The sequence below is a fragment of the Carettochelys insculpta genome, chromosome 16 (genome assembly GCF_033958435.1).
Source record: "Carettochelys insculpta isolate YL-2023 chromosome 16, ASM3395843v1, whole genome shotgun sequence".
NCBI lineage: Eukaryota > Metazoa > Chordata > Testudines > Carettochelyidae > Carettochelys > Carettochelys insculpta.
Window position 1 is genome coordinate 36,882,431 of NC_134152.1, and position 21,773 is coordinate 36,904,203.

Below are 21,773 nucleotides of genomic sequence, written 5' to 3' on the forward strand. Positions count from 1 at the left end.
CGCACAGGGGGGGCCTGCCTGGCACCTTCTCAGGCACCTGCACCTCCTCCCCGAGCTCCCACTGTCACCTGCCCACCCCCCAGTGCTCCCCACCCCGACGTCAGCGTCCCATCCCCCCAGTGCAGGCGCCCCCCCACCTTAGCCCGGCTGTGCCCCTGCCCAAGACACCCAGCCCCGGTGCCCCGGTGCCCCCCCCCATCAGTGTCCCCTGCCCAACGCCCCCGGAGCCCAGCCCTTGCACAGCACCCCCACTGCCCCCCCCGCCGGCACTCGGTGCCCCCCCACTACCTCCCACCCCCCGGACCCTCTGCCGGGCACCCCAGTGCCCCCCTACCGTGCCGTGCAGGCGGGGCGGGGAGGAGCCCGGCCCGGGGAGCCGCCGCCGCAAAGCCCCGCTCCGCGCAGCCAGTCCAGGAGACAAGCGGCGAGAGCGGCCGCAGCGCGCTGCCCGGCCCGCTCTTAAAGGGCCGGAGCCCGCCGGCTGCGGCGTCGCATGCGGCCCGCCTGGGGTGGGGCCGACGGAGGTGTGGGGGCAGGTGAGGGCGGGGCACATGGAGGTCGGGGGCAGGCAGTGGGTGGGGCACACGGAGCTATGGGACAGGTGGCTGCACGAGGGGCAGACGGGGTGAGGCACATAGGGGTGCGGGGGCAAGTGATGTGGGGTACATGGGGATATTGGAGGCAGGCAGGGGACAGGGCACATGGAGATATGGGGCAGGTAGTGAGTGGGACACGTGGAGGTATGGGGGGCAGGCAGAGAGGGGGCACATGGGCATGTGGAGGGTAGGCGGGAGCACAAGGTGGAGCTCTGGGAAGCAGGCAGGAGTGTGGTTGGGGGTATTGGGGGCATGCAGGGATGGGGCATATTCAGGGCACTGGAAATAGGTGGGTGGGTATCTAGGGGAAGAGGCAAATGGAGGGGACATGTTTACATGGGGCAATCCAGGAGTGTAGGTGGGTATATGGGAGTGTCACAGGGCATAGAGGGGAGGGGGGTAAGTAGAGGCATTGGGGTGTACGTGGTGAGCTTCGGAGCCTGACTGCCTCCAGTTGTGCAGCACACTGGTGCAAGCGGGGCCCTGTGAGGGGCTGCACCGAGTTCCCTTTGCTAGCATTGCAGGTGAAGATGGCGGAGGGGGGGTAGCCATGTGCATCCCACCATGAGCCTCCTGTCCCCTGATTTATACCCCCCATGAGCCACATGTGAGCCCTGCCTGGCAAAGGCACAGCTGACCTGGCCCTTGCAGGCTTTGTGCAATCTGACATGAGAAAGGGCCCAGACATGTCCCTCCCCACAACCCAGCCCCACTAGCTGCCTCCTCCAGCCTGCCTCCTCCCTGCCTCCAAGCCACTTTGGTGCCCCTGTGAAGTGCTGGCCACTGTGGGAAGCTGGAGGGCAGATGCTGACAGGCCACTTGCCAAGCCAGGGCAGAAAAGGGCCAGTTGGAAGTTCTGCACCCCGATGGCATGGCATGAGAGAACAGGGCCAGTGGGGTTGGGCAGGAGGACCATTTGGCCTTGGCCTCAAGTTCAAAGGGGGTGTCAAATTTAGACACTTGTTATTTTTTCAGCATTTGATGGGTTTCGTTTTTATGGGCAGTAACTGGTGGATTTGCTGGTGTTTATTCGGTGCCTTATTTTGCTTTTATGTGTCATTTTTTCTTTGTGTTGTGGCTCAGGGACTCAAGAGCTGGACGTGGCCTGGGCCCCTTGACCTCTGAGAGGGCCTGTGAGAGAGGGAGGCAGACAAGGAATTAGAGGTGGCTGGGGGTGCGTATTTGTGAGGGGCTGCAGAAGTGCAGGACTCTAAAGTCACCCCTGTGCAAAGGGACATGTCAGAGGGAAGACAGGTGCATCAGTGAGGAGCCGTGAGAGCCAAGGGAGGAGGGAACCTGTCTGTGCTTTGGGAGACGACAGAGCATCCTAACACCGGCTCATCCCTGTGGCATAACACAGGTGAGGCAGCGCAACCTTGCTATGGGCACCTGGGCCTGGTTTGCTATGCCAGTAAAGCTCCTGCAACGGAAAAAGGTGTTTGCATCAGGTCTGGCCAGCCAGAAGTGGCACACACATTTTTCAGCTGAAGACCTCAGTTCTGCTTCAGATCTATCCCCCAGGTGAAAAGGCTTTAGCTGAATCCAGTCCAAGTTCCTACCCCCACAAACCCACGGCAGTGCTCACCACAGATTGGTGCACAGATCTCTTTCCAGGACAGCAGGGCGTATGCAGGGCAGGGCTGATGTATATTAGCCGGGCTGTGTAAGGAACATTTGCCTAACTATTTTCCCATTGACTCTGTCCCCAGCTGGTGCTCTTAAACACTCCTTTTTATGAGCATTCTGTGCCTTCACTATGAAGGAGTATGTGCGATACCAGGAGCTGAGTGAATTATTCCCAACACACAACATGTACGATGATGCATTTTTCTCTGCATGAAGTGCCTGGGAGGAGTTCACAATATGCAAGAGACTTTCTCTTCTTGTTTTTACTCTATGCTGGCTCCTATGATTATTTTGTTGTGTACTACTTTTTGCTATTGGAGCTATGCTGGTTAGCTGTGACTGGTCGGATGATTTACACGCTGTGTTTTTGGATGGGCTGCTTGGAAGCAGTTCCAGCTAAGATATTTATGCAGACATCCTCCTGACCCCCCCAGTACTGAGCCATTTATTTACAACCCTCTGGGGGCACAGCAGTATATCAAGCTCACTTTCCAGAGCGGGGGGAATGATGCACAGGGAGAACAAATCCCAGATCCACAAAGGTATTCAGGTGCGTAATTCCTGCTGAAATCTAAGTGTCTTGCTCTGTTCCCTGTAAGCTGAGTGCATGGGTGGCCGCACAGAAGAGATTCAGCTGCTGACCAGCTGATCAGCAGACCGCCCACAGTGGCCAGTGTGTGTTGCTATGGGTGGTGCATGTCTACTCCTGCCTTGGTGCACGTAACAAAATTTATTCTGCCCATAAAGGGAACACTATTGGCTTGCCCCAGGTCACACAGGACATCTTTTGACAGTGCAGGAAATTGAACTGAGCCTGCTCTAACCACTGAACCATCATAGTGCTACGTGTGTGCATGCTGCAAAATGTAACTGGTTAACATTGTGCTGATTGTATCAGTATGGTTTTGTATAGACAAGTTAAACCTAAAATCAAAAGGCACCTGTGGATGTGCACCACCATAGAAACACACAGGAGCCCTCAACAGAGCAATGTCTGTGCAAGATAAATCAATGTGTCCCTTGAGCTTTGCCCAAGTTGCAATATCTCCTCTCTGATTTAAGAGAAAAGAGCTGGTAATCATAACACTGCCTAGACAGTCAATTGTTTGCTGCTATTTAAAGCAGGCTCTACATTTCAGCTGTGTGTGTGTGTGTGTGTGTGTGTGCCAGTGGAAAAGAGAAGCAGACGGACTATAGGTTTATGGGAAACTGTTACGCTGCTGGATGAATGACAGTAGCGTGCAGAGACTGAAAGCTCCCCCCCAAATCTCTCTTTGCTCTCTTGTGATTGGAGAGTATTAAAAGCACATCAGTGCAGTCCGCATCCACTAGGGGAGCCTGTCCTTTGTGCTTTCTCTTAGGGTTAATAAATGTATTAGCCTGGATTCAAACCAGGAAGGTAAAATTATGGGCTTTGATCAGAGGAGGTAGAAGGCATTATGAAAGGCAATGCGTATTTAATAGAGTGCTAGATGGGGTTTCTTTTAATACCTGCAGTGAAGAGGAAAAAGTCTGCAGTACTACTTCACAAAGGAGAAAGGCCAGGCACCGTTCCCTGTCAGCTGAATATTTGGGCAGCCTCCCTGGAGAGATTCAGGTGCTGTCCAGCTGATTAGCAGAGCACCCACAGGGGCAGAGTGTGTTTCTATGGTGGTGCACATCCACAGGTGCCTTGGTGCACATAACAAAATTTATTCTGACCATAGATGGAAAAAATTAGAGGGAACATTGGTCTCATGAACTTGCAACTCAGCTCTGTAGTTACTCAGACATACTCACAAGCACAAGCAGCTGCCAAGGGGTGCAAGAAAATAGCAGTGTGGTGAAGGTTTAACTCTTGGGATTCATTTTCTTCACTTAATTTCTCCCTTTAAAAACCAGGGTAATGGAATGCTCTGTAGTGGACCCCAATGGAAGGTGCCACCCACCGTGTGGGTTGTGAGCCCTAAGAAGGCTGTCACCATGCTTGGTGTTCCACAAGTATCCTAGGCACCCCAAACACCAGCCCTTACTGGGTCCTGATGACGCTCACATTTCAGTAGGGATGAGAGTAATAACAGATGCAAATACCCTAGAGACAAGGACTGCAACACTTGTACATCAGCTCTTCCTAGTGGGGGCCGCAGAGGGGGAACAAAGGTCACACAGCACCCTGTGGGACACCCCGTGCATCATACCTGGGCAACTCCCTCTACTCTGTATCACTCCCCCAGAGGTCAGCAAGCCCTGGCTAGCAGACCCTGCTCTCCAGAGCCCAGTTCTTCTGTCCAGGGTCTCCTTGGAGCTCCTTTGCAGAATCCTACTGTCCCACACATCCCATGGGCTGACCACAGGCCTGTAGCCTGTTGATCCCTACCCACCACTGGCTGCTTCCCTGCCTGGCTCTCAGCTGTTGCCTACTGCCATTGACAGTTCACCACCAATCCAGTTCCAGACGATGTCCAGGAAGACTCCCTTTTCGTGTTCTCTAGGCACTGCAGAGATCCCAGCTGAACCAACGCTAGGGCCAGTTGAAGGGGCAGGTGAGCAAGGCAGGTGTCCTGGGCACCAGCTTCCAAGGGCTGCTGTGCCACACAGGTTCTTTCCCTTTACTTCTTCAAAAACGTGTTCTTCTGTGGGCAGCAAACTGGCTAGCGCTGCCCCCGTGTGACTCGGTGCCCTTTGTCGTGTGGAGCCGCGCTCTCCAGCTCTGCTGGGGTGAGGGGCCAGTGTCTGGCATGGTGACCCAGCAGGTATAATGCATCCCTTTCCTTTGGGCCTTCAGCTGGAATGCAGAACAAGTGCTGATAAACCACCTGGGCCCCATTGCCCTCTGCTGGACAGAATCGGAATGGAGCCCCGCTCTGCACAGGGCCAGGCAGGGTGCCAAAGGTGGTGTCACTTGCCAGTTCCCACAAGTCTACGGAGAGTCTTTAGATGTCTGGACTTTTGTGAATGCTCCAACTCCTGCAGGCAGGTGATCAGCCAAGAGGCCGCAGCCTAGCATGCCGCCTGTTACTGTCACGGCCTTTCCTTGTCTTCCCCGTACGTCTCCATCGCTGGTCTCTGTCTTAAGCACTGAGCCTGCCTGGGTACAGACGTGTGTCCACTCTGCGATCTGCAAAAATTGGCCGTGGCTATCTGCAATTACCCAGGAATGAGCAGAGTTCTCCTTTTCCTGGCCAGGCTGAGGCTGTGAAGCACACCATCCCCTTCCCTCCCACTGGAGCTGGGCTGGGGAGAGCTGTGGAGGCAGCGTTAGGGAGCTGTTCCCCACCCTCCACCTGCCCTCAGCCAGGCAGGGAGACTGAGGGATGGCCCTGCTCTGGGCTTTTCTTCTGGCAAAATGCACCGGAACAGAGTTCCAGCACCTTTTGCCATTAGAATACCAGTAAAATTTTCGCCACCGGTCCTGCAGCAGTGCAGGGACCGGGGCATTAAAACTGAACATTAACCCCTAGGAGGAATCATCAGACTTGAGTTCTGGCACCCTTTTTCCTGGAAGAAAAGCACTGGACGTGGTGGGGGGCTGGTCTCAGCTATCCCCCTCTGCACCATGGGCAGTGGAGGTCTGCCACAACTGCCTGGGCTCCCCCAACTGGTCTCCATGTTGTTCTGGCTAGGACAGTCCCCCCTGCGGGTACTCACTGCTGCCCCCCTGGCTCTTACCATCAGAGCCATGCATGGATGCAAAGTTTGTATCTGCATCTGAGCTGCGATCTGAAAAATGGTCTGCAACGATCCACAGCTGCATCTGCAGATGCAAAGCAGATATCCACAGATGCAAAGGCCTGTGCAGTGCTCCTACCATAAACTCCTTAGCCGTGTCTACATGTGCATGCTACTTCGAAGTAGCGGCACTAACTTCGAAATAGCGCCCATCACGGCTACACGTGTTGGGCACTATTTCGATGTTAACATCGACGTTAGGTGGCGAGACGTCGAAGCCGCTAACCCCATGAGGGGATGGGAATAGCACCCTACTTCGACATTCAACGTCGAAGTAGGGACCGTGTAGTCGTTGCGCGTCCCGCAACATCGAAATAGCGGGGTCCGCCATGGCGGCCATCAGCTGAGGGGTTGAGAGACGCTCTCTCTCCAGCCCCTGCGGGGCTCCATGGTCACCATGTGCAGCAGCCCTTAGCCCAGGGCTTCTGGCTGCTGCTGCTGCAGCTGGGGATCCATGCTGCATGCACAGGGTCTGCAACCAGTTGTCGGCTCTGTGGATCTTGTGTTGTTTAGTGCAACTGTTTCTGGGAGGGGCCCTTTAAGGGAGCGGCTTGCTGTTGAGTCCGCCCTGTGACCCTGTCTGCAGCTGTTCCTGGCACCCTTATTTCGATGTGTGCTACTTTGGCATGTAGACGTTTCCTCGCAGCGCCTATTTCGATGTGGTGCTGCGCAACGTCGATGTTGAACATCGACGTTGCCAGCCCTGGAGGACGTGTGGATGTTATTCATCGAAATAGGCTACTTCGATGTAGGCTTCATGTGTAGACGTAGCCCTTCCTAGCCGGTATTCCTTAACCCGGAATGCTCAAATAACCGGCACCAGCCGCTGCTGGCTCCGCCCCTGAGTTCTCCCGGCTGGAGCTGGAGCTGCTGGTGTAACATTAGTAACTGCTGGGGTTCCCCGGCCGGCCAGCCAAGTCCAGGCCTGCTGCAACTGGTGGGGCTCCATCCACTGACAGCTCCTGGTAATCTCCTGGCCTGGGGCTACCAGATATGAAAGGAATTACTGTATGTAGATGGGAAGCACTGTGGGGCAGGGACTGTCCCCTTGTTCCCTCTGGCTACGTCTACACGTGCCCCAAACTTCAAAATGGCCACGCAAATGGCCATTTCGAAGTTTACTAATGAAGCGCTGAAATACATATTCAGCACCTCATTAGCACGCGGGCTGCAGCGGCACTTCGAAATTGACGCGGCTCGTCCCGACGGGGCTCCTTTTCGGCTACGTCTACACGTGAAGCCTATGTCGAAGTAGCTTATTTCAATGTAGTGACATCGATGAATAACGTCTACACGTCCTCCAGGGATGGCAATGTCGACGATCAACATCGACGTTGCGCAGCACCACATCGAATAGGCGCTGCGAGGGAACGTCTACACGCCAAAGTAGCACACATCGAAATAAGGGTGCCAGGCACAGCTGCAGACAGGGTTACAGGGCGGACTCAACAGCAAGCCGCTCCCTTAAAGGGCCCCTCCCAGACACAGTTGCACTAAACAACACAAGATCCACAGAGCCGACAACTGGTTGCAGACCCTGTGCATGCAGCATGGATCCTGCTGCTGCACACCGTGACCATAGAGCCCCGCAGGGGCTGGAGAGAGAGTGTCTCTCAACCCCTCAGCTGATGGCCGCCATGGCGGACCCCGCTATTTCAATGTTGCGGGACGCGGATCGGCTACATGTGCCCTACTTCGATGTTCAACTTCGAAGTAGGGCGCTATTCCCATCCCCTCATGGGGTTAGCAACTTCGACGTCTCGCCGCCTAACGTCGATGTTAACATCGAAATAGCGCCCAACACGTGTAGCCGTGACGGGCGCTATTTCGAAGTTAGTGCTGCTACTTGGAAGTAGCGTGCACGTGTAGACGCGGCTTTCGAAAGCACCCCGCCTACTTCGAAGTCCCCTTATTCCTGTGGGCACATGGGAATAAGGGGACTTCGAAGTAGGCGGGGTCCTTTCGCTACGTCTACACGTGCACCCAACTTCGAAATAGCTTATTTCGATGTTGCGACATCGAAATAGTCTATTTCGATGAATAACGTCTACACGTCCTCCAGGGCTGGCAACGTCGATGTTCAACTTCGACGTTGCTCAGCCCAACATCGAAATAGGCACAGCGAGGGAACGTCTACACGCCAAAGTAGCACACATCGAAATAAGGGAGCCAGGCACAGCTGCAGACAGGGTCACGGGGCGGACTCAACAGCAAGTCGCTCCCTTAAAGGGCCCCTCCCAGACACACTTTCATTAAACAGTGCAAGATACACAGAGCCAACAACTAGTTGCAGACCCTGTATATGCAGCACGGACCCCCAGCTGCAGCAGCAGCAGCCAGAAGCCCTGGGCTAAGGGCTGCTGCCCACGGTGACCACAGAGCCCCGCAAGGGCTGGAGAGAGAGTATCTCTCAACCCCCCAGCTGATGGCCGCCATGGAGGACCCCGCTATTTCGATGTTGCGGGACGCGGATCGTCTACACGTCCCTACTTCGATGTTGAACGTCGAAGTAGGGCGCTATTCCCATCCCCTCATGGGGTTAGCGACTTCGACGTCTCGCCACCTAACGTCGATTTCAACTTCGAAATAGCGCCCAACACGTGTAGACGTGACGGGCGCTATTTCGAAGTTACTGCCGCTACTTCGAAGTAGCGTGCACGTGTAGACGCAGCTTTCGAAAAGGAGCCCCGTCTGGTGGGAGAGCCGCGAGGTGGCGAGCCGCATCAATTTCGAAGTGCCGCAGCCGCCCGCATGCTAATGAGGCGCTGAATATGCATTTCAGCGCTTCATTAGTAAACTTCGAAATGGCCATTTGTGTGGCCATTTCGAAGTTTGGGGCTAGTGTAGACACGGCCATTTGCAGCAACTGGCTTTCTGAGCCCTGGGGCTGGCAATGGGCAGCGCTCGGGGGGTGGGGTGGGGATTCTGCAGAGCTCTGCTGCATTGCTGCTGGAGCTGACATGGGCAAGACCTCCCAGTCTGGGGCTACACACATGGGGTACGTCCCCGCCTTGGCCCTGCCACGGGGCACCCCCACCCCTGCAGCGAGGGGCCTTTCTGGGTGCGGAGTTTTTCCACCTGTGGAATAATTTTTACGTGCACGAGGCACGTGCGGATGTGCACCACCGACGGGAACACAGCCTGGCTGGGGGGCTCTGCGGCTCCGCCGGGCAGCATTAGAACCGCTCCCGACCAAGCGCACGAGCGCCCTGCCCACGGGGCACGCGGCTCTCTGGCGCCCCTCTCTGGGGTCGCGCACCGCCAGAAACCCAGCCCCGCCCCCCACCCGCTTGTTTCCTCCCATGGTCTCGCCCACCTCCCTGACATGGTATCACCCACTAAAGCTATTGACAGGCGATTGCAGTCTGCGCATGCGCTCTCCAGGGTCTCGCTGGACAAGGCTGGACGCATGCGCATCCCCCTTGGCCCGCTCCTGACAAGCGGCACGGCTAAGCGCATGCGCATCGCCTCCTGGGGCGGGGCGGGGCGGGGCGGCATTCCTCGCTCTGCGCTTGCGCTGCGACTTCCTCTTTCTACCCCCCCGGCCCGCCTGCCGGGCCCTGCAGGTAGGGGGGCGCTCGCCGGGCCCCTCCCTACAGCCCCGCCCCCGCGAGAGCCCGGGCCGGGGGCGCCTCGTCGCGCCGGTCATAGGCCCGCCACGATGTCAGTGCAGGGCCGGGGGTTCCGGGAGTGCGCCCCCGTTCGGAACCGGACCGGGCCGAGCTTCGGGCGTGGGGGAACCGGGCCGGGTCCTGGGCCGGGACCGGGGAGAAGCGCACCGGGGAGGGGACCGGACCGGGCAGGGAACCGGGCTGGGGAGAAGTGGACCGAGATGGGACCAGACCCGGGGTGAGGGGACTGGACTGGGAATGGGACTGGGGAGGGGAACTGGGCCGAGATGGGACCGGACCGGACTGGAGGTGAGGGAGCCGGACCGGGTCTGGGACTGGGGGTGAGGGGACTGGACTGGCGAGAAGGGGTCCGGGATGGGACTGGACCGGGCAGGGAACTGGTCCAGGGAGAAGTGGACCGAGATGGGACCGTACCGGCTCTGGGACCGGGGAAGGAACCAGGCCGGGAAGAAGTGGGCTGGGATGGGATCGGACTGGATTGGGTCTGGGAGCAGAGTCTCTTCCCCAGTCACAGCTCTCACTGCCCCTTCTGCTCCTTCCCCGCCAGGTGTGGGCCATGAATGCGGCTCAGGGCACGGTGGGCAGTGACCCAGTGATCTTGGCCACGGCTGGTTATGACCACACGGTGCGATTCTGGCAGGCGCACAGCGGCATTTGTACCCGGACTGTTCAGCACCAGGACTCTGTATCCTTGTCCAGTGGAGGTCACCCTGGGCTGGCTCACCTGTTGGGCTGCCACTTGAGTTTGTTTCCTAGCCTGGCACCCTGCAATGTTGCGCTTTCCCCAGTGGGGTGCTTCGGTCACGTGCCCCATGCAGCAGGGCTGATGGCTGTGGGAAGCTTTTGCACAGCCTTGACAAGTCTCTTCCATCTCCACTTCACTAAGCAAACCTCGGTTTTTCTCATCCCCTCTCCTTACAGAGTGCCTGCGTCTCTGGATTATGGGCTGGCTCATAAATGGTCCCCAGATCAGAGGCTTGATCCAAACTTCAATCCGGACTTCAGTGAGCTGTTAGATTCTGTTTAAGGCTGGGAAACTGTCAATGGCCTTTCTGTTTAGTACACAGATGCAGGATAGCAAAGTCATGTATATTTCTGTGCAGTCCCAACACTCTCCCAGTGTGCTGTGTGAAGTGTGGATGTGCCTATGCCGGAGGCAGTCTTTGTGTGTCACTTGAGACTCTGTAAAACAGCAGTCAGCTGTGGTGGGAGAGTAATTGTACTCTCTCCGCAAATCCCACAAGCCGGAAGTGACTACTTGGATGTAAAAATATGATGCAACAATAGCTTCTGTAAAACTGTTATGCTTTAGTCTGGTGGGGTGGGGATTCAAGGGGAACACAGATAACTTTCCCTTATTTATATGCTTGCTTTGTAAAAAGGTGAAAAAATTTGTAGACTCTACAGAAGCTAGGCTAGTTCCTCCAACTCATCATCAGCCAAAGTCAGTAAGATAAAACACCAGGAACAGTACAAATGCTTGATGGTATCATGCATTCAGTTATTCCACAGACTAGGAAATAAGAAAACAAAACACAACTGTGCTGCTTTCTGCTTTGGTAGAAACAGAAGAAAAAATAAATACTAGTAGTGTTTGACAAGGGGCAAAATGAAACAGGCAAAGCATGAATGTATAGGAAATGGTCTTGCTAATCAATGAAGAGTAGCCTATGTAATCCCAATGCATACACAAACATATTTAATAAGCAGGAGTTGGTCTGTGCTTATAAGAAAACAGCCCCACCAATGATCTCCTTGTTTCGCCTTCCCTACAAATCTTTGTAACTCCTCAACACTGAGTACGTTTTCTGAGAGATTTTGGAGGCAAAATGAAGAGCTAGATTACTGCTTCTGACAATATTTGATCCCACTTTAATGCTACCAACAGGAAATGAAAACCTGGAATTAGAAAAGAGAACAGCGGCAAAAGTAGAGCACAGTGGGCAGAGTACTGTGCTGTTTTTAGATAGGGAAGCATGTTATACTTAAATCAAGTTGCACTAACACCTAGGGGGCAAGGCAGGGGAAAAAATAATGCTACATAAATTCCCTAGGGTGATTGTAGACTCTCCAACATAGGAGATATTTCGGAACAGATTAGATAAATATCTAGCAAGGGTGATCTAGATGGTGCTTGGCCCACCCATGAGGGCAGGAAACTGGTCTTGACCTCTTGAGGTCCCTTCTGGCTCTATGATTCTACATCCAAAAATATGACTCTTTTTTGTGACCTGCTTTTTAAATAAACATTTTTTTGAGACAAAGTCCGTGTCAGATTAAAGGTCTAAACAACTCTAGTGATCTGAAAATCTCCCCAAACACCACGGTGTGTTAAAATGCTCCTTTTCGAAGAATGGGTAGCCCTTAAAGAAAGATTGTCCGGTCAGAAAGTCCTTGCTAACCTTACTTCTCTCAGGGCCCTGTGAGTTTAAGGTAACGCTTTTGTTCTGCTTAGGAGCTAACTGCTCACTTTTTTAACCTTAACCAGAACTACTAGCAAGTAAATGCTCTGGAGATTACCCCAGATCGCAGCATGATTGCTGCTGCTGGTGAGTCTTGTGAGGGTCTTTTCCACCCCCCTTTGTTATGCCTGCAGAGTGGAAATTGTTGTACAGCCTCTGATTTTAGCCATAATGCACATTTTAATAAGTGTGTCCCATGAAAGCTCACCTAATAAACTATTTTGCTAGTCTTTAAAGTGCTACTCAACTGCTTTTTGTTTTGTCAGTGTAATCCCTGTGAGAAGTGCATGTGCATGTTTGGAATTGCAGCCTCTGCTGATAGCAACCAGTCCTGTGGCACCCAAGAGGCTAACAAATGTAATGGGTCATGAGCTTTCAAGTGGGTCTTACCCAGGAAAGCTCATGACCTAAAAAATGTGTTAGTCTCTAAGGTGCTAAAGGACTGTTTATTATTTGTGAAGCTACAGACTAACGACTTGTCCCTCAGCCTCTGCTGAGGTGACTCAAATGGTAAAATTTGCCTTCGGCATGGGTTAGTGGCCCCAAATGAAGGAGGCTGTGAAATAGGAGGTTGGCAGGGTCTTCTGAGAGTCACGCCGTATGTTTGCTATTAGTGTCAGGCATGGTGTTTGGTCCTGCCAAGGGGGCAGGGGACTGGACTAGATGACCTCCCAAGGTCCCTTGCAGTTCTAGGAGATGTGTATCTCCAATATATTACTTGTTTATTTTATGTTCACATTTCTGTCATCCAGGTTACCAGCACATTCGGATGTATGATCTGAACTCTAATAACCCCAACCCCGTCATTAATTATGACGGCGTAAGTAAGAATATCACTTCCGTTGGATTCCATGAGGATGGACGTTGGATGTACACAGGAGGAGAAGACTGTATGGCGAGGATATGGGACTTGAGGTAATTGCTCTGTGCTGGGCCATTTGGGACAACGTTCCTAGGAGAGTTGCCAGTTCCATAAACTTGGGCTTTGAGACTGTGAAATCTCCCAGGCTAAGCCAGGCTGATGCTGGTCAGAGATGGGAGATCTCCACGGAAATACCACGTGTGACATGAAGTTACTCTGGGGATTCAGGAGTTAGCAGTCTTTCCCCAGAATGGATATGGAGACAATATATGATGTTATGGGGCTGCTGGAGGTGCCTTATTTGCAAGAGATGCAAAATCAAGGTCCTGGCCAGTTTTGGTCACTAGAGATTCCAAAGCCACTTTAACAAGAGTAGGAATGTTAACCCTGGGGTTCTGGGCTAATCCCAGGTTGGATAGCTGCTAGTTCTTGGGATATCCAGACCATGTGTTAGTCTGTTATCCTCTGTTCCTAGTGTAAGGTTGCCTTACCTGTGCCTGGCTTGGCATCAGCCCTGTCACATCACCAGCATTTCAGTGACTTAAGCACTGTCCTCTGGGTCATGCTGTGCAGGTTAACATTAGGTGTATTCCCATGCTGTAGTTCTTCTAATAATTTTCTTTGCTCTCCAGTCCCTGACACTGGCACCTCAAGATATCCAAGATGCTCTGTCCCCCACAAGAGCAGTGCGCCCTAGTTTATCGGCTTTCTCTGTAAACCGCTGCTCCTCAAAACCACACAGCGCTTGAACCTACTCTTGTTTTTACTATATGCAGAGCCGGTCCTAGGGGCAGGCGAGCCAGGTGGTTAGCCGGGGTTGCCAAAAGGCCCCACACTGCCCACGCACCTGGGCAGCCCCTCTGCTTCCAGGCTGGCCCCTGCCATGCTGCCGGGTGGCCTCCACACTCCCGGGCAGCCCCCACAATACACTCCTGGGCCAGTCCCTGCTGCTCTGCCTGCGCTTCTGGTGGACTCTCCACTCCGACTCTGAGTAAGAAAGAAGAAAGACTTAACCAGAAACAAAAGAGTGGTGAAAACAAGTGGTTACGATACAAAAGCATAAAGCATGAGCTTGGGTCTGTATTTATGAATGTTCCTTGTCTATGTAATAAAGTAGACTTTGGTTTAGTCTGTGGCATGGCTAGGTGGCTTCAGAAGAACTAGAATCCAATTTTTCCATGAGACCATCCCTGCTCCCCAAGAGGTCTCCTCAGTGTAAGGATACAGAAGACTTCCTCCTCCTCCGGTTTATAGTGAAATAGTCTTTTTTTTCTGTTCATAGTTAGGGCAGACCTCATCGTATTCTTTTCGAGTTTGGTTGCAGTTGTTCTGTGATGTTTTCCCACTGAAAGTCTTGGTATTAGAAAAAGTTAAACACTCAAGCCTTGCATCACCAGCTAAACAGGAAAGGGTGACAGCTTGCATCTGTCTGAATGCACTATCTCTTAGACCTGTTACCCCCAGTGACTAGGTTTTGCTCCAGGTGCATAAAGCATGTTTTCAATATTATCCCTTAAATATTACCTGTATGTACATCTCACAGTGATTCTAAATCTAGACAAGGGCTGAGCTTTCAGTAGCTGCGGAGAAATAACCTGTATGACATGTTTGGTATAATGTGTTTGTCAGGTGTGGGATGAACTGTTCATAAAGAACTGGGGACCCTTCTGCCAAAGGGTTCCTGTGTCACAATAATTACATTCTGTCTCATTAAAATCCCTTCTGAAGTTTCAGTTGGTGATGGGATTCTTCATATCCTGTTCGGAGCTGTTGTGCAGAATGGTACGTGTTGTGAAACAACTGCTATGAGTAAACACGGTTGCAGTGTTAATCATAGACAACCCTAACACCTAGAAGTAAAGTGACTTGTTCAAGGCCACAAAGCAAAGAAATGAAAGATCTCAGTGTAAACTCTCCTCTGACTTCTCTTGTTTGGGTTCATTGTGTTGTCAGGTCACGTAACCTTCAGTGCCAACGCATTTTCCAAGTGAATGCTCCTATTAATTGTGTCTGCTTGCATCCCAACCAGGTAAACGGTCTCTTTTCCACTTACCAGACTTACTTTTGATCAAGGAAGTTTTTACAGATGTGCTCTTCCTTGTTAAAAATCTGATGTGTGACCTCATTTTATGGTGGCAGTCATTGCAACAAATGCTCTTGAATATGATAATTTTTTCTGCTCTGTTTATAAAGCTGAGGGCTTCTTGGCTGTGATAGTCAGGTAACTAGTGTCAGCAAGATCTGAGTTTCCAAACTTGTAATTAATTTATTACCTTCTACTCTTTCTGCTGTAGGGTGATAGAGTGCTTTACATATGATGCATCCTCCAGCATCTTAAGCCAAGAAACTGCGGCCTGGTTTACATTAGAAAGTTAGGTTTGTTGGTTAGATGGATGAAAAATCCTCACCCCCTGAGTGTCGTCATACTGACCTAACTCCTTCTGTAGATAGTGCTAAGTTGACAGAAGAATGTTTCCATGCACCTAGCTACCACCTCTCTGTAAGGTGGAGTACCCACACGGATGAGAACCATTCCAGTTGGTGAAGGACAATGATGTCTGCACACAGAAGTAAGATGATTTTGTTGAAGGCCACAAAGCAAGTCAAGGACAGAAACTTAGATTAGAACTTACTAGCCTTGACTTCCAACCCCTCCGCTAACTATGGATGCTGGTGTTGCTACATAGGATGGTCAGAGTCAAAGATGTAGTACTTTTGAGCCAGGTAATGATCCCTGTCTCCACACAGAGCGAATTTGTGTGAGTGCGGTCAATGAGTTACTTTTGTGATTGTTCAGTGCTTTGCTGAGCACTAGATGGCACTACTGGATAAGCACCATACCGTGTGATTGGTATATAAGCAATATTGCCATTTGTTGCTGGAGATCTGCTTCTCGGTGTACTGTGTCTGGTGTCTATTTGTTCATTGTGCAGCTCTCAGGCACTCTGCTCCGTGGCAATGTTCTTCACTCGCTGTGTTGTGAGAGCAAAACGTTCCTCATACAGAAAATAAAAAAGGCACTCTGAACTGTTTCATTTTTTTTCATTCCTAATTGGATTGCTTGATGGAGTCTTCCAAGGACATTTTGGTGGCTGATTTTGAATTGTAATCATATATAAAAATTACATATTTCTGCTGGCAGAGGCTGCAAACTTTTAACTTGCACATTAAACATGTTTGAAACCATAGCTGTTATTGACCTGATATTCCCTTAAATTGTTTCTGCAATAAGAGGAAGAGATATTTGCATGTGGGCTTTTTCTTTAAATTTTGCATTTCACTCTGCTGAGACAATGCAAGTAGACCATTTGATTTCACTACTGTTTTAATAATCCATGTCTCCATATTATCTATAGCTCAGTGCTCCGATGTCTGAGTTGAAAATGTTGTAAGAAAAGTTTTACTTGTTTTGAAAAACAAATCATTGTCATTTTAGGGTGGAAAAAAATCACAAACACGTCTTTGGCCTCCTTATGCCTTTCTATTCCATGTGAAACATAGGGATGTCACTACTGTGTTCTCTCTTTGCTGGTTTTCTGCTTGAGTCTTAGCCTCTTCCCATGTCATTGTTGACAGCTTTCAGTTCTGCTTCTGTTGTGTTTCCATGTTATCCTTGATCTACCTTGTCACCTCTTGCCTTGGTTCTAAGCCAATGCCCGTCTTGCTATGTTGTTCATATCTTTCTCCATGGATCTCCATTTCTGTTTTTATTTTCATGTTCTATCAGTTTCTGTTTCATCCTTCTTCAGAGTTCTTGGCTTGTAATTTTTTCTGCCTGTCTGGTATTGAGGATTTTTCTAAAGCCATGAACCATGAACACTTGGAGTTTAGGTAGAAAAGTCTAAGGAAGTCTTCAAGTTTCAGTGCTGTATAGTAAAGATCAACTTTCCATGATGCTTAAATATTTAAGTTTAGTTTGTAGCACAAGGTTTCAGTTGCTTCAGATGGATTATAGAGTTAAAGGCATGTTTGGTTTTTGTTGTTGTAGCTTTAATGTCTCTCTCTGTTCCCCCCTCTAAGTACTCGCAATGCTGCCAAGGTGGGTGAAATATCAAACCTCTACTGTATCAGCCCCATGAAGTGTTACTGATATCAGGTGTTGATTCTCATGGTTTTACATTTCTCTGTGTTGTTCAGTTCTCTTGTGCATAGGTGTGAAAAGTTTTGGCTTTGTAAAAGCTTAACTTTGCAAGAGCTCAATTTTGGAATAAATCAGTGATTACATTTACCTAATTAATACTGTTTGTATAGTAGCAGTGCTTTGAAAATGGAAATTTTTGTATTAACGTCCATAATTTTTGCATTTTAAAAGGTGGGTAAGCAGAACACTACAGTAATGTAGAAAGGACATTTGTTCAGGAGAAAATCAGAATAAATTAGCACAAAGAGGAGGCAATAACTTATTCATATAGTGTTATTAACCCATATAACTTAGTGCTGCAGGTGGTCATTGGCTCAGGTACTACAGTTTTATTTAAAAAAAAAAATCTAGGCTTACATAATTTAATGACTTATCCTAATATTTGGGACAATTACATCTCATGTTTCGGGGGAAAGCTGATCACTGCAGATATCAGGGAGAAAGTATTGCACTGCATCATTTGTTAATCACAGTATGGGTCATGGTAATCTTTCTCAGAAGCAACAGTTATTGGTCACTGTTGGACACAGAATAGGGGACCAGATTTCCAAGTGATATGATCCAGTATAACACATTCTATAGTGACTTGTGACCCAGAGGAACTCATTTAGGCCTACAATTTGAAAAGTATTCACTAATTTCAAATGCTCCAATTTTCAGTATCTACCTTGACCTCTGGAGCCTGATTTTTCAGCAGTGCTGAAGTGGACTTCAGTTCAAGTTGTAGGTGCTCAATGCTTCTGAAAATCAGGTTCCAGATGTCTGCAGAAAATAAGTGGCCACTTGAAAGGTAGGCCTCATCTTTTCTGCCAGAGTTTCTCATCTCTGAAATGAGGATATTTCTCTAGCTTGCAGCCTGCAGTGAGGCTTAACTGGTGAACCTTTGAACAGAGAGAAAGAGCTATCTAAAGAACTGCCTTATAGCTGAATGGGTGGATGGAATAGGAAAATCTAGACCTCTTAAATGAGAGTGACAGCTCAATTTGGTGCACTTTTTGTCTGGTGTGCGACAGACATTTACCCCGTTGATGTTTCTTAGCATTACGGAGAATGTTTGCTTCTTGCAGGCTGAGCTAATTGTAGGTGATCAGAGTGGTGCCATTCACATCTGGGACCTGAAAACAGACCACAATGAACAACTGATTCCAGAGCCTGAAGTTTCTGTCAATTCAGTTCATATTGACCCAGATGCCAGTTACATGGCAGCTGTCAATAGTTCGGTAAGTACAGCTGGAGAAAGGGAATATGAATTGTCACTGCTGCAGCAGCGTATTAGAAGTTGGCCTGCCTTTGCACGTCGACAGTTTGCGTGTGTGTCTGTGATGTGCAAAGTTCGTGGAGCAGGAGGTGGTGAGTATTTGGGGATAAAGATCCAAAGTGTGGTGCCCAGCTCTTTCCTGATCTGTTACAGCAATAGCGTCTCTTTCTCTTTGTAGGGCAATTGTTATGTCTGGAATTTAACAGGTGGCATTGGAGAGGAGGTGACTCAGCTGATCCCCAAGACCAAAATTCCAGCACACAACCGCTATGCTCTTCAGTGCAAGTTCAGCCCCGATTCCACGTGAGTGACTTGCCAACTTAGTTATTTACTAGTGGCTAAAACAAAAGTGTCCTTTCAAGTCAGGCAGCCGGAGACTGACTGTGCCCCCAGCTGTTGACATAATGTTGGCTCCTTAGCAGCACTGCAGCTGCCCGAGAGAGAAATCAGATCAGGACAGGAGGCAGATCAGATATCAGCTGGACCACTGTCACATATTTCCCTGGTTTTGCTTACTGATTTCAGAAGTGCTGTGGGAAGCATCAGCACTTTTTGTGGTTAAGAACTGGTGCCGCATTTACACTAAAGATCTGATTTACTGACCTCTCTGACAGGGAAGGTCTCCCCGCCCACATTTACCTTGTGGGAAGGAAAGCAGATTGCAAGCAGTCTCTTCTAATACTCAGTGAGGAAACAGACTGTGAAGACTGCAGACCCCGGCATACAGTGCAGCAACTGTTTATTGTCAGTGCAGAATCTGCTTTGTGAGTCATTTAGAAGCATGGCACCAGAGAGTAGATACACATACACATGTATCTCTCCCCTCTTTCTTCCCTAGGCTCTTAGCTACGTGTTCTGCAGACCAGACGTGTAAGATCTGGAGGACTTCAAACTTCTCTCTAATGACAGAGCTGAGCATTAAGAGTAACAACCCAGGAGAAACCTCCCGGGGTTGGATGTGGGACTGTGCCTTTTCTGGGGACTCTCAGTATATTGTCACAGGTAAGACAAGTGTCACTGGCCAGTTATCCCAAAAATTCCTTGGAGGGAGGCAGCCCTGTACAGCATCATGGGATTTGTTGACTTCTGTAGCCAAGGTGCTCCAATTCAAATGTATCTGGTGCAAGAAAAGGGAGGGTCCCTTCCTTCTGTACCCAGCACAGAAAGCCTGTGATGTCAGCGATATCACTCTTCTTCTATACCACGTAGCTGACGTCCCCTCCTCCCCTTACTGTTTTTACAACACACAATTTATTGCAGCTTATTTTGATCAGACATAAGCCTGATACTTGCTCTGGTGTTGGTGGTATCTTGGTCCCAGGGTATGAGAGGCAAGTTGGGTGAGGTAATATTGGATCTACTTCTGCTGGTGAAAGAAGTTTCCAAGCTTATGTAAAGCTCATCTTTAGGCCTGGACCTGAACCTCCTTCAGACCTAGAGAAGAGCTCTGTGTAAGCTTGAAAGCTTCTCTCTGTGCCCCAGGAGAAGCTGGTCCAAGAAGTTGCCTCTTCCACCTTGTCTCTCTAAGATAAGATTAATGGGCATTGTGTTTTTGCCATGTGATAATGAAGTAGCCTGAAACGTATATGGCCATTTTGGTCTTTTCAAAGCATTTCCTGTGAGTATTAAGTTCTGCATGTTACCCTGCAGCGCATATCCCAAAGGATATGCGCAAGACAACAGACACAAATGTGACATTTCATATGGTCAATATCTCTTCACTTCCCCTTTCAGCCTCCTCAGACAACCTGGCCAGGCTTTGGTGTGTGGAGACAGGCGAGATCAAGAGGGAATACAGTGGCCACCAGAAAGCAGTCGTCTGCCTAGCTTTCAACGATAGCGTCTTGGGATGACGTGCGTGCATGGAAAGAAGGGACCTCTGCTCATTTAGTAGTCTTCTCATGACAAGCATCCAACCTAGACTATGTGGAACATATATTTGTAACCATTCCCTCTCTCTAGTAGGAGACAGCTGAATCTTCAACAGAAGCAGAATTCAGCCTGGAATGAGAATAGTCTTCAGCTCTAAGCAGAACAAAACTGAAGTAATGTTAAAGGGAGAGGGGCTCAGGTGGATGGAAATGGGACACAGTGTCTTTCACCTCCAGTTTGCTGGTTCAGATCCAGCTGAGGCAGTTAGCAGCTGGATGCAGTTTTAGGCAGATGGATTTTCAGGGCCTGCGTGAAATAGGCTGATTCGCTCAGTCCAAATCCTGGTGGATGCACAGCCAAACCCACAAATATCCATTATATTTGGCACTAATTGGTCTCCTTGTTCAATTTTAGCAGCAAGGCAAGGGACTGCATAGGCTGAGCAAACTGAATTCCTCTTGCTGCTACAGAGCATCCCTGCAGCTCAGGGCTGAGGAGTGCTGGCCCTGCAGTACCTCTGAGGACAGAGGCCTTCACTCTCCAGGGGTGTAAGTCAACAGCATGACATATCCCATTACTGTTTCAAACTGAAATGGAAGCAGTTGGAGATTGACTCTCTCTGATTTGAGCAAGATATGATGTCACAAGGGCAAACATCATCCAGCAGTTTTTTTTTTTTTACATCATAGCTGGGGCATGGCGGCACTGCCTTGAGTAAGCTCTCCCACTAGTGGGATTGCATACCTATTTTCTCTTTGCTGGGGCAGTGCTACCCCAGCAGGATAGATAGATGGCTCCTCTTAAAGGATCCCTTCCTTCAGACAAGTGGTTTGGAACTTGCAGTGATGTAAGCAGAGCAGGAATAGAGGAGAGAGAATATATAAAGGAGATTCAGGTAGGCACTGCCTGTAAGTTTAATGCACCAAGTATCCTGAGTAATGGACTCTACCTGGGATGCTCCCCCCGCCCTTTTTTTTTGTTAGACTGAAACAGTACATGTAATGTTTCCCTAGAGTGAAAGGAAACTGTCCCCTTTTACTCACCCCAGCACCTTGTGAAGTTCAGCAAGGTAACCAGCACTTCTCACTGGGAACAGACTGTGAAATGAGGTTCAATAGAATGCCCAGCACAGAGGCATTTTATGAACCCCTGGCCATGCAGCTCAGCTGAGCCCCCATACAGCCTCTGCAACATGGACAGTGCAGTGAAAGCCCTGAGACATTCTTGTATGCAGGAGGGAAGAAGCAAGTATCCTCTGGGCAGAAGCTGCAATGAACAGTTTTGAAAGGGGAGCAGAGGAGCAACAACCATTTCCTCATTTTAGAGCCAGTTTATTTAAATCAGTTGTAGAGCCTCAGTGGGGCCTTTAAGACAATCAACTTAACTGATTAAAAAAAATTGTTGAATGCTATTACATGCAGCCACACAGCCAGCTTGTCCCATTGCTATGTGATGTAGTAATTCTATGTGAATGTGTACAGGTCACAGCCCAGGCATATGGTTGTAAATAAAATGTATATATTGACAGAGCTGCAGCTTGCTGTTGGAAACAGTCCTGTTTAATTTGAATCCCCTGGCACTTTCCCAACCTCTCAGATTGCACCAGGAAAGCAGGG

The 21,773-nt window shown here is 50.0% G+C and overlaps 2 protein-coding genes across 7 annotated transcripts in view; one reads left to right on the top strand and one right to left on the bottom strand.

Annotated features, from left to right (window-relative positions):
- The window catches only part of LOC142021814 (hexosaminidase D-like), a 28,128-nt gene extending 27,642 nt beyond the window's left edge, over positions 1 to 486 (bottom strand). For all 5 annotated transcript variants that reach the window (XM_075011021.1, XM_075011022.1, XM_075011023.1 and 2 more), the window contains exon 1: positions 335 to 486. The gene's annotated coding sequence lies outside the window, so the exon portion shown is untranslated. The remainder of the gene's footprint in view (positions 1 to 334) is intronic.
- An 8,911-nt stretch (positions 487 to 9,397) lies between these two features.
- MLST8 (MTOR associated protein, LST8 homolog) lies at positions 9,398 to 21,686 on the top strand. 2 transcript variants are annotated; one of them, XM_075010764.1, is made up of 9 exons: positions 9,398 to 9,496; positions 10,110 to 10,247; positions 12,060 to 12,111; positions 12,777 to 12,939; positions 14,840 to 14,915; positions 18,095 to 18,247; positions 18,464 to 18,588; positions 19,124 to 19,287; positions 20,020 to 21,686. In XM_075010764.1, the coding sequence occupies exons 2-9, from the start codon at positions 10,119 to 10,121 to the stop codon at positions 20,136 to 20,138; spliced, it is 981 nt and encodes a 326-aa protein (XP_074866865.1). In that variant the 5' UTR covers positions 9,398 to 9,496; positions 10,110 to 10,118; the 3' UTR covers positions 20,139 to 21,686. The 2 variants fall into 2 exon arrangements, with proteins under 2 accessions (XP_074866865.1, XP_074866866.1); XM_075010765.1 differs by lacking the exon at positions 9,398 to 9,496 and adding an exon at positions 9,684 to 9,779.
- Positions 21,687 to 21,773: the final 87 nt, after the last annotated feature.